This window comes from Eriocheir sinensis, unplaced genomic scaffold (assembly GCF_024679095.1).
Source record: "Eriocheir sinensis breed Jianghai 21 unplaced genomic scaffold, ASM2467909v1 Scaffold1140, whole genome shotgun sequence".
NCBI classification, from domain to species: domain Eukaryota; kingdom Metazoa; phylum Arthropoda; class Malacostraca; order Decapoda; family Varunidae; genus Eriocheir; species Eriocheir sinensis.
The window spans coordinates 54731-67824 of NW_026110453.1; the positions used below are offsets into that span (position 1 = coordinate 54731).

The 13094-nt window shown below is 43.4% G+C and overlaps 1 protein-coding gene across 1 annotated transcript in view; it reads left to right on the top strand.

The window, feature by feature from the left end:
* Positions 1-10102, top strand: part of LOC126989378 (uncharacterized) — a 30038-nt gene extending 19936 nt beyond the window's left edge. The window contains exons 2-4 of the mRNA XM_050847987.1: positions 8593-8883; positions 9485-9629; positions 9938-10102. Coding sequence (XP_050703944.1) covers positions 8593-8883; positions 9485-9629; positions 9938-10064 — 563 coding nt within the window. The 3' untranslated portion in view covers positions 10065-10102. The remainder of the gene's footprint in view (positions 1-8592; positions 8884-9484; positions 9630-9937) is intronic.
* Positions 10103-13094: the final 2992 nt, after the last annotated feature.

Genomic DNA, 13094 nt, shown 5'->3' on the forward strand with positions numbered 1-13094 from the left:
AGTTAAGGCACTTGTGAAGTAATATTGTGTGGCAAACGCCGTCAAATGCTTGTGACAAGTCGCAGAGAGTAACGAAGAAAACTTTCTTATTGTCCATATTTGTATATAGATTGTTAGTCAGAGTTAATAGAGCAGAGGTGGTCGATAGATATGACCGGAAGCCATGTTGAATTTTGCTAAGCAAGTTATTTTTTTCAAGGTATTGAGTTAACTGGAACTATTTTTACAGTAAAGGAAACAGTTCAAGGGCAAAAAAATAAAAAAAATAAAAAACTGCAAGTCACTGCTCCTATAAAAAGAGTTAAGAGGAGTGGGGTGATATTTTTTTCTGGAACTTTAGAAAGAACGTGGAGGAGAGATACGGGACGGTAATTGCATGGCTCGTTGACATTACCTGACTGAAGGATTGGCACAACTATTGGGTGTGTCCTGCAGGCTGTGGGGAAAATTCCTGTTACTACTGAAGTGTTTACGATGCAGGTTAAGTGTGGAACGATAACAGGAAGAGTCTTTCAGAAACCTGAGTGGGATGTCATCTGGCCCACGGGAGTCACTGTTATTCATGTGTTTCATGGTGAGAGTTAGCTTGTTTGCCAGTTTGTGGGTTCAGGTCGAAACAGACGGAGTAAACTTATATCCCTGTGTGGGTCTTCGTGTAGGTACTGGATGCAGCGTTACATCTGAACATCCTGATTTCGCCGGGATTCCTTAATTAAACGTGTCCTTTACAACATTAGCAAAGAAAATGTTAAAATAATTAGCTGTCTGATTCTTTTTGTCATTGTTAACTTTAGCAGTGTTTTTGTTATTGAGAATCAGTTCTCTTATAGTCTTCCACGTGCCTTTGCTGTTGCCTCGAGTACTCTGTTCTTCTGTTGCAATTTTCTGATTAGAATGGTGAATCAATCCTCGCACTTGTTTCTTTAGGGAGGTGAGGGAGGGAAGGGGGGTGAGGGGAGGAGAGGTGGGTAGGGTGTAAAGGGGGTGAGTGGAGGGAAGAGGGGGGTGAAGGGAGGAGAGAAAGGGGTGAGGGGAGGAGAGAGGGGGGTGAGGGGAGTGAGGGGAGTTTGTCTTGTTTGTTTTGTTCACCACTGCCTGAAGGCTGAAGGTAACATGTGTTTTGTGTTCACCTCACCTGCGTGTGTGTGTTTGTGTGTGTGTGTTATCCCTGTTATCCCCTAGGTATGGTTGGCTCTTCTGACCATTCTGCTGTGCTCACCACCATCAAGACCTCAATAGAACATGACGGAGCCACCGCCCGTGTGAACTGGTTGTGGTCCCGGGGAGATTGGAACAGCCTGAAGGCAAATCTGGACTCCATCGTGTGGACGGATATCCTCCACGGAGACGTCAACACCCAAGTGGAGAACTTAACAAACCTTCTTCTGTCTCTGCAACAAGAATATGTGCCCAGCCAGTCATATAAATCAAAACCAAATGATCAGCCCTGGTTCGGCTATCAGTGCAGGATAGCTGCGGACACCAAGAGTAGGGCTTGGCTGCGTTACAAGTCTCATCCTTCTCATCATAATAAAACCTTACACAGAGAAGCCTGTAAGAACATGAGCCGGGTGTAAAAACAGGCTATACAACGCTGGAAGGAGGTAATGAAGACCAAGCTCAGCGGCCAGTCTGTGGGTAGCAAGGAGTGGTGGAGTGGAGTGAAACAACAACAAGGCCTCTCAGCCGACAACGCCATCCCACCCCTCGTCAGGCCAGATGGGTCAGTGGCTATGCGCGACAAAGACAAGGCGGAGCTACTGGAGGCCCACTTCTCTTCCAAAATGTCAGTACCGGATCCCCTCCGCGCCCCCCCGAAGCTGCCATCCCTCTCTGGAGAGTCTCACTGTCACCACAGAGGAGGTAAAAAATCTGCTGCTGCAAATAGACCCCAAGAAAGCCCTAGGGCCTGACAACATCAGCCCTCACCTGCTAAAAAGATGCGCTGGCCAGCTCGCCCTACCACTTACCACCATCTTCAATAACATCCTTTCCACCTCCAAGTGGCCCACACTTTGGAAGAAAGCAAGAGTGGTGGCCATATACAAGAAAAAAGGCAAACAGGACCCAAAGAACTACCGCCCAGTATCCCTCCTCTCCACTGTTGGGAAAATCTTGGAGTCCCTTATAACAACCAAACTCACGGCCTTCCTCGATGCCCACCATCTCCTCAACTCCAAGCAATTCGGCTTCCGGCAGGGAAGATCTGCTGCAGACCTGCTGCTCCTTAACTCTGCCTCATGGAACCACTCGCTGGACAGGGGACTCGACACCTTCGTCGTGGCTCTTGACATAGCCGGAGCCTTCGACAGGGTTTGGCACCAAGGCCTCATCGCCAAGCTGAAGAGCCTAGGTGTGCGAGGCGCCCTCCTGCAACTCATTGGGGACTACCTCCAGGACAGGACGTTACAGGTGGTGATTAACGGCCACACCTCAAGCCAGCACCCCATCAATGCAAGCGTGCCCCAGGGCAGCGTACTAGGGCCTCTACTGTGGAATGTTTATTTCAATGACATTCTCCAGCTCATCCCTGAGGCCCAGGCGTACGCTGACGACTGCACCCTTGCCTTCACCAGCGACAGACAGGACTGGCAAGGCACAGTGTGTCGTATCAACATGGCACTCGACAAAATTGTCGCCTGGAGCGGATGCTGGCAAGTCACCCTGGCCCCTGACAAAACACAAGCAATGGTAATGTCCCGCAGGCGAGATATTAACAATCTAGCCGGGCCGGGAATACAACTGGAGGGGAAAACGCTACCCCTTCAAGACTCCATCTCCATTCTCGGAGTGGAGTTCGACGCGGGACTCTCCTTCACCAACCATGCTTAAAAAAATATAAAAAAATGCAGCATGGAAACTTAGTTGTGTACGGCGCATCTCCCATCTACTTGACGCCAAAGGGGCTGAGAAACTCTATAAGGCACAAGTACGCCCCCTCATGGAGTACTCCCCCCTCGCCTGGTTCTCCTGCCCTCCATCCTACCAGGTCCTCAGCACGCGCGTGGCTCCCTGCAACCTCTCCAGGAGCGCGGGGATGTGGCAGGCCTGTGTGTAATGTTCAAGGCACACAATCTAAACACACCCCACCTGGCAGCTCTCAAGCTCCCCGCGCCCCCAACCCCCATACACTCCACCCGAGCAGCACCCCACAGACAGGAACAAGTGGCTGTACCCTTCTCCAGGACAGAACACCACTTCCGCTCCTTCCAGCCCCGCTACAGCCGCCTGTGGAACCAGCTTGTTCGCCACACCGACCTCCACCATCGCGCGTCACTTCAAGACTTCAAGCGGGAGGTGAACAGCTGGATAAGGACTTCTAGGCAGTAATTCAATGTGTGTTTTGTATGTAGCTATAGACAGATGAAGCCTAAAACCTTCAACTTAAGCACAATCTTCTGTAAGCCCTGTTTAAAAAATAAAGAGAGAGAGAGAGAGAGAGAGAGAGAGAGAGAGAGAGAGAGAGAGAGAGAGAGAGAGAGAGAGAGAGAGAGAGAGAGAGAGAGAGAGAGAGAGAGAGAGAGAGAGAGAGAGAGAGAGAGAGAGAGAGAGAGAGAGAGAGAGAGAGAGAATGTTGGAAGGAAATAAAAAAACCCAGCTCAATATACTCTTCCGCAATGGAAAGATAAATGGGAAGAGAGAGAGAGAGAGAGAGAGAGAGAGAGAGAGAGAGAGAGAGAGAGAGAGAGAGAGAGAGAGAGAGAGAGAGAGAGAGAGAGAGAGAGAGAGAGAGAGAGAAATGATAATCACAGCGTTAATGGTAATAGTCTTTTGAGATTGTGTGAGAAGTTATAAGAGACAAGATATGAAGGCATGAAATTAGGATAAGATAAAAAAAAGTCTGAATGAAATAAGAGAATGAAGTGAGCGGAAGGAGACACGGAAAGTTAAAGGAAAGAATTGAGTAGAGGGAAGGCAGAAGGACAGGTGTAAGGAGAAATAGGGAAAATTGATTAGGCGTGAGAATAATAACAGCGGAAAGGCAACAGAGGAGATGGATGGAGAAGAGGAGAGGGGAGAAGGTTAGGACCCACGGAGGGAGCAGAGGAAGGATTAGTCTACGGGTCATTCACATCCAACACGGACTTCACTGAGACTTGCCGCACGCAGTCCATCATGCTCACTGCCGCACACACACACAGGGAGAAAATCGTGTAATTCTATGGAAGCTTGAGCTCTTATAGATATCAAAGAACAGTAGGTGTACACGAGAAGGAAGTCCACGCTTTTTTGCTTGGGTTGCTTTGTAAGGAATATATTTTGAGAAAAAAACTTTCTAACTGTACAAGGAGGGTTATGAATATTAGTGGCGAGCTGCTTATCGGGAAGACTTAAAACGCAAGTGTAAGGCCTCGAGGGATCTGTCTTAACCCTGATTATGTTCCTGATGCATGTGCCTCAAGGATGGACTGACGAGTTATGGTAATGGGTTATGCTAGACTTAATTAAGAGTGTTGGCTACTGGAGTGAGCTGCAACACGACGTTCAAATTCTTTCCTGGCCTCAGCATATTTTAGTGAAGACTGATTTTTACTTTAATGCCTCTTAGGGCTCGTACCAGACTCTGGTACAGTAAGGATGATCGACAGCGTTCTCGTTACCCCGGCCACTCGGCGATGGACGGATCATCAGTCGTTGGTGCGACTCGCAGTGAGACCCGACGTCCACTACTTGGTGCAACAACCACTCGACGACCGCCTAAATCTTCGTTACTGACCTTAAGACACACCAGAGACTCGATTCTTGACTTAAATATTGCTCCAGAATAGTAGCTGACCCAGCTGCCCGAGTGTGGCAAACACCGTTGAGCGTGAGTGCGCGCGACCACGCGAGCAGAAAGTGCTGGGCGGCCACACGAAAGGTAATGTTTTTAGCTCACGTGCTGACACAGGCCTCAAGCAGCACAATAATATTCACTTGTGTATAAAACCTTATAATGAAAACTGTGATGGAAAATGGCCTGTCAAGTACTGGAGTAGGAAAGAGGTTTCGTAAAACTTATGAACTTTATTTTACTGCGAAAGGACAACACAAAGACAAGCAAATCATTCAATTACTAAATACATTCATCAGTATTACAAGTCTGGCATGCCTGGAAAACCTTCTCATATAAGTTTTTATTACGTGAATCTCTCCTCTGAGTTCACTGAAATGTACGTAATAAAACAACCATAGGATTGGATAAAAACTGCGAAAAAATATGATCAAACCGTTAACAACTGAAGACATTATGACAATAAATAGCCAATAAGAAGGATTAGTTGATTGTTACATTAAGTTTTCCATAAAAGAAAGTCAAGTTCCACAATAACCAATAACCTTTGTGACCTGGTTTGGGAAAAAAGTGGTTGTCGCTCACCCTGCTTCATCCTGCCTCTCACATTAAAGTAAAACCTCACTGCTATGCTGCTAGAAGTTACACACATAAGTTCATCTGAGAGAAAATGGTTTAAGTGGTAGCTGTTTTTTTTTTTTTTTTTACAACAAAGGAGGCAGCTCAAGGGCACAAAAAAAAACAATAAAAAAGCCCGGTAATCGCTGCTCCCATAAAAGAATCAGAAGAGGCGGCCAAAAGCAAGGTCAAACTCGGGAGGAGAGGTGTCCTGATACCCTCCTCTTGAAAGAGTTCAAGTCGTAGGCAGGAGGAAATACAGATGAAAGAAGATTGTTCCAGAGTTTACCAGCGTGAGGGATGAAAGAGTGAAGATGCTGGTTAACTCTTGCATAAGGGGTTTGGACAGTATAGGGATGAGCATGAGTAGAAAGTCGTGTGCAGCGGGGCCGCGGGAGGGGGGGAGGCATGCAGTTAGCAAGTTCAGAAGAGCAGTCAGCGTGGAAATATCGATAGAAGATAGAAAGAGAGGCAACATCGCGGCGGAATTTAAGAGGTAGAAGACTATCAGTAGGAGGAGGAGAGCTGATGAGACAAAGAGCCTTAGCCTCCACTCTGTCCAGAAGAGCTGTGTGGGTGGAGCCCCCCCACACGTGAGATGCATACTCCATACGAGGGCGGACAAGGCCCCTGTATATGGATAGCAACTGCGCGGGGGAGAAGAACAGACGGAGACGATACAGGCTGGCTTCAGGGTGTGCAGGGGCGTCAAGTGGAAATAGGAGACGAAAAAACTTCGCACTAGAGAACAATTCCATAGATTAATATATTACTGTGTTTATTATTTATCACGTCTTTCAAAATAGGTTAATAATTTAGTAAGACAGTCTCCACGGCTGAGGCAGTAAATTATGTATATGACTCACTCGCTTATAACTCAATTAGGACGAGTTAGCAGGCCGCGTGTTACCTTCGTATGCTACAGTCTTACGAATAATGCCTGGCTGACTAGAGGCTTCAGTGCCAGTTTTCTTTAACGCATATTCATCGAGTTAGAAGTTTTTTAGTCGGTAAATTTGGACATTTGAAAACATGGCGGTGGGCGGCAGGTTTATGATTATAGAGGACGCTTCGCGCGGCGCTGTGTAATCAACGAGGGCGCGTGATGGAGGGGCGGCGGCGAGGCGGCGGCGAAGGCTCCTTACCGCCAGGCCGTAAAGTGAATACGTTGTGTTCATGCGACCGGTTGGCGAGGCGGCTCGCTAATCATACTTTCCTGGCTACACAACCAGGATGGACTGATGTGTTAAACATGTACATGAGCAGAGACCCCTGAGCAATGGGGGAGCGTACTGGCCAGCACGCACACACACACACACACACACACACACACACACACACACACACACACACACACACAGTTGCTGCAATATGTTTTCTCGTGGACTGCAATGGTCATGCAAGACTACATTTGCATGTAATTTGTGCTCCTGTGGTAGGAAATGTTCCCGTGACTTCAGGGACGCCCTGGAGATGATGATGATGATGATGATGATGGTGATATTTGACAATGCTTGTGTGTGTGTGTGTGTGTGTGTGTGTGTGTGTGTGTGTGTGTATATATATATATATATATATATATATATATATATATATATATATATATATATATATATATATATATATATATATATATCTATATATATATATATATATATATATATATATATATATAGTATGTATGTATGTACACTCACCAAAAACTTATCGAGCACCTGGGCACGATGAATGTGTGTGTGTGTGTGTGTGTGTGTGTGAGACAGTGGCACGCCAGCCCTCGTCGGGCGAGCAACGTGACCGACCCTTCCGCCGGTAGCAGACTGCCTTGTCGCTCGCCCGGCTCCTGCTACGGGCTGCTTCTGGGCGCCTGCCTGGGGGGCCCGTGCCTCCGTCGCTGCTCAACGGCTGCTACTTGTGTGTGGCGGCGGCGGAGGCATCCCCACACCCGTAACGAGCTTTGCTTTTAAGGGGGAACATCTTTAAGAAGAAGATGAATGTGAAAATGAATCGATCATGGCTAGTCGCCTCGGAATGGTTGGCACCCCTGGTTGTGATGACGCACCTGAATCCGAGCCTGTGTTGAACTTGGTATCGGAGATTTGACGGTCGCAGTAAGTCATGCTCACGATAGCCACAATGGAGACCTCACAAGACCGGCACAAAGTCATTAGTATCCTTCGCGCTAAAGGCCTTAGATATAAACGCTTTTAAGTCAACTATATTGCGTTTGTCGGTTTATGCAATCAGCACATTGTTACTTATTTGTTCCTATCAATATTATTCGCACTTTCAGTGTGATCGAGTCCAACATGTGTCCGTTTTTTTTTGTTTTGTTTGGTCGAACATTTTTATATACAAATTTTATAAAGGTGCGATGTGTGTGTGTGTGTGTGTGTGTGTGTGTGTGTGTGTGTGTGTGTGTGTGTGTACATCCATACGTGCACATGTACTACCTAGTGGTTAACACCAAGATCTAAAGAAAGAAGAATTTATTTAGACCTTGGTTAACACGTTCGAATCACTACGTTCACATCCAAAAGGTCCTTCGGTCGATTCCCGAGCAGAGTGGACACGGAGGGGCAGCCTCCTTCAGCCACCTCTCCACCCAGAAGTGAATAATATATTACAGTGAATAATGTAATATAGCAAATAATATAGATCACAACAAATAAAAAACAACGTACTAATTACATAAAGCAACATCCGCAATTCAAATAACTTTAAAAGTGTTTACTAGTATTTAAAAAAAAAAGTGATGCCCTAAGACCCGTCACAGGAGCTCCAAAGTCATCGGGGACCTTACGACTGGCAATTGCGAGTCCAGCACGTGATGAGACCATGGTGAATGGCACACACACACACACACACACACACACACACACACACACACACATACCAAATACACTGGAAACCAAGCTTTTTGGTGTCACAATAAGGCTAATCGTCGTGACAATTTCCGAGTTAAATGTTTATTTATGGCGTATAATTGGCAATACTGCTATCACGGACGGTGTTAAAGAGAATGATGATGTAATTGCTAACACATTCTTGAAGGTTTGCATGGTGGATTTAGGTTCTCAGAAATCAGTTTCGATATTGTCCGATTATGTTTAGAACTTTTTTTTTATATTAACTGTGCATATGAAAACATCATCACGTCTTTACCATAGATTTCTGTGGTGTGTGAGGCGTCAGATCAGGTTTTGTAGGTCAACATATTTCCTCACTAAATGATACCTCCGCCCTTTGCCCCGCAGTGGAGAACATCGCCTACAAGGGCAGCACTTGGGTCAACGACAAGAGACACTCGTGGTCAGACTGGAACTACGCCCCGGCGAGCCTGGCCGTGGACGGGAACCGGGACACGACCCTGCAATCGTGCCCCGTCATCGACAACGACAGCGTGGACGAGCCCGTGTGGATGGTGGACCTGGGCAGGCGGCAGCAGGTGCGCGGCCTGGTGCTGCTCACCTGGCAGGGACGTGGCCAAGGTTGGTTTCTACTTCCCTTGTACTTTAGATTCGCAGATGGCATGGTATTACTATTTCTCATAAAATTTTACAGGGTGATCGAGAAACAACACGGAGGGCGTAAAAACTAGAAACTACACACACAACCTCAAAGTATTGGTTTGAAATGAATATGAAAACGACGAGACTAATATTTGATAATCAAGTGGCAGGACAACCAATAGTGATCGGGAGCAAAACATTTGAGAGTTGAGACAAACAGGTGTACAAACCTAGCCGTCGAAAAATAATAAGGAAGAAAATAGGAGCGGGATGGAGCGCTTTTGGTATGCATAGTAAATCATGAGTAGCAAAATGTCACTCTTTTAGAAGAAAGTGCTGTAGCCTACAATCAGTGTATCCTGAACATACGGTTTCATGTCTTATAGTTTTATCACATGCATTTTGGCCACCTCTTTGGATTCTTTTTAGGAGCAGCAAGTAGCGGGCTTTTTTATTATTGTTTCCTTTTTTTGTGCCCTTGAGCTGTCTCCTTTGTTGTAAAAAAAGAAGAATAAAAAAGCTGCATCCAAACTTAACTAGTGTGATTGATCTCAAACACAGCTTCCGCATCTGTCCGCAGACCAGCAGACCCTGTACCGAGACTACGTGTTCGGCCTTGACCGCCTCACAGTCTTCGTCGAGAACCAGCGTCGCCTGGACACACTGTCGCCGCAGGACCACAAAAAGTGCGCCTCCATTACAAGACTGAACAACGCTCTCTTCAGGTAAGGTTGATTTTGACTTGCCTTCATCTTCGTGAAACACATGTGTTGGAGACGATGAATGATACGACTTTAGGTCCTCAGCAGCGCCAGAGTAATTATGACTATTATTCATTATCAGTTTGGTAAGCATTCAAAGTTGGTGATTATGTCTCTCTCTCTCTCTCTCTCTCTCTCTCTCTCTCTCTCTCTCTCTCTCTCTCTCTCTCTCTCTCTCTCTCTCACACACACACACACACACACACACACACACACACACACACACACACATTCATTAGCTCAATCCACTAATCCATTGTCCCCGTGAGCAGAGAGCGCGTGCACGTGGAGTGTCCTCAGCCCATCAAGGGTCGTTTCCTGTACATCAAGGCGAGCGGGGTTGCCAACAGGTGGCACCGCGTCTTCTCCATGGTGCTGTGTGAGGTGATGGCGTACTGACCCGCCTCGGCTGCTCACCACGCCCTCACCGACATCAAACCCGCCCGCACTTCTTTCGCGGATTATGGTGAAAAGAAAAATATAAATAACTATTCATGTGACTGAGAAGCAAATGGAAACGTTGCTTGGCACTCAGGATAATCATGGATAATGCCTTTTGAAATGGCAAAGCTATTTTGCCCTCAAAAGGAAATAGTGATGGACAGACTCTCATTTTTGGTGCCACGACGTTTTGTATTCAGGGATGAACAGTTTTGAGGTTGTAAAGTTAGTTTATGTTTTGAAGATGAACTGAAATGGACAAAATTCATAGTGCATTGTGGAAAGGGTGGATCATGACTTTGTGTCCGTGGATAAGTGTTGCGTTGATGGACGAGGTTCTCGGCGATGAGGCCAGCGTGTGGTGGTGCAGTGGAATGTTCAGTCATCATCTTCGACGGTCCTTCTCATGTGGTGTGTCGTCAAACACCCCGCACAGGAGACCGATGGACGCGACCCACAAATACTGCCCCGTGCATGCACTGTGTGTACCTGTGATATGGTAGACAAGGAACACGAGTTAAGTACATGACATACTTTACCTCCTTACTTAAGCTACATTGTGTTTAGAAGTGTTGTGGGTTTCAAAATGATGTTCGTTTATGTGCGCTAAACAGATGCGTTGGTGAGATATAAATATGATGTTGGCATGTTGGTTTCTGCATGGGAACTTTTATACTTGATCAGTCTTGTTCGAGATAGTTCATAAAAAAAAGTGTTTCACAAAATTATAGAACGTATTTTGATTATCATTGTTGTCAAGTGCCACTTTTGGCTCAAGGTAGAGAGAGAGAGAGAGAGAGAGAGAGAGAGAGAGAGAGAGAGAGAGAGAGAGAGAGAGAGAGAGAGAGAGAGAGAGAGAGAGAGAGAGAGATTATAATTAAAGTTACAATATTTTTGTTATTGTACTGTATTCATATATGTAAATAGATATGTTTCAAAAGAAGCATAAGATTGCATGTATATTGATTATAATAATATTAAGAATGATAAAGATGCGTAATAATCACAACAAATATATAGTAGTTATTATAATGCTATACGTATCTAGTTGTATATATATATATATATATATATATATATATATATATATATATATATATATATATATATATATATATATATATATATATATATATATATATATATATATATGGGTGTGTGTGTGTGTGTGTGTGTGTGTGTGTGTGTGTGTGTGTGTGTTACCACCCGCATATGGGTGCCCGATGCTTCCTATTTTTAGCATATATTAAACGACGTGATATTTCCCGATCGCTGGACATTTGCTCATTATTTGTGAATTCTGCGCCTTTTGGCTCACCGCGTCACAGTAGTGTGGACTCCGTGGAGCAGTAGTGCACGCCGGGGCCGCCGGGACACCCGCCGCCTCTCTGCGGGGGAGACGGTTCTAGTTGTGTGGAAGGCGCCACCTCCTATCGATGGTTAGTAGGAGGACCGGACAATAGAGTAATACATATGGATGTTAACATTATGAGTTAGTGTGTAGCTGTACAAGTTAGACAAAGATTTATCTTGCAATTGACACCACCACTACAATCATTTAAAATTTAGCGACTAAAAACAAGGAAGGAATATTATTTGACTTTCTCTACCACAAAAATGCTTTGGCTGGAATGCATATAAAGGGGCAACAACCTTCTGAAAAAAAAAAAATTATTCGACACTTTTTAAATATTATTGTTGATATTTATATAATAGTATAGAAATGCGTATGAAAGCTATCATAAATTGATATATCAAGCAGCACATACAAATGGGTAATTGTATCATCTTTTTGTATAAGAAAGCCGACAAGGCAAATGAGATTTCCACAAACAAAAGGAATGGGGACACAGACTCTTGTAGAAGTGTAAATATCTATAATCAACTGGATTTGTTCCACTACAAGACCAACCAAGGCTAAAAATGTCTGATTAATGACTTGTGGCAAAGCCGTACGTAACGTGCAATGGTGATACGGAAGCCGTGCAAGGAATCGCTAGGCAAGTAAGGCGTGCCGAGCCTCACGTTAACAGTGTGCTGGCAACACTCGCGTCGCCCACTGACTCCACGATCGTAGGCTTGTCCCATTATAGTGTGTGTGTGTGTGTGTGTGTGTGTATATATATATATATATATATATATATATATATATATATATATATATATATATATATATATATATATATATATATATATATATATATATATATATATATATATATATATATATATATATATATATATATATATATATATATATATATATATATATATATATATATATATATATATATATATATATATATATATATATATATATATATATATATATATATATATATATATATATATATATATATATATATATATATATATATATATATATATATATATATATATATATATATATTTTACAGTGATTGAAAGTGAACATTTTGACAATAGAAAAGCACCGAATCTTTTTTCAAAAGTTCAATGAGTCAGTTAAGTAGAGTATCACAATACAAGTAACGATTACTTAAATATCTTCCTGTACAGTCTATGTGTTCCCTTGGTTGTGTATATACGCAGAGATCTTTTTGATCAATACTTGGAAATTAACACGTTTTCATTACAAGCTGCACGTAAAGACTAAATAACATTTTCACAAATTACAACAAGAAATTCTCTCAAATCCTTTTATCAGTGTGATAAGTAGTTATGGCGGGTAGTTTGATGTTATGTGCAATGATGATAGTAGCACCGAAGTAATGATGATGATAATGATAATAGTAATTTATAATGTTCAATAAAAGTTATCTTAGTTGTTCACAATATTTGTGGAGATCCTCAATATTTGTCACACATCTTATATATATATATATATATATATATATATATATATATATATATATATATATATATATATATATATATATATATATATATATATATATATATATATATATATATATATATATATATTAATTAGTCTTCCTGTAAATATTT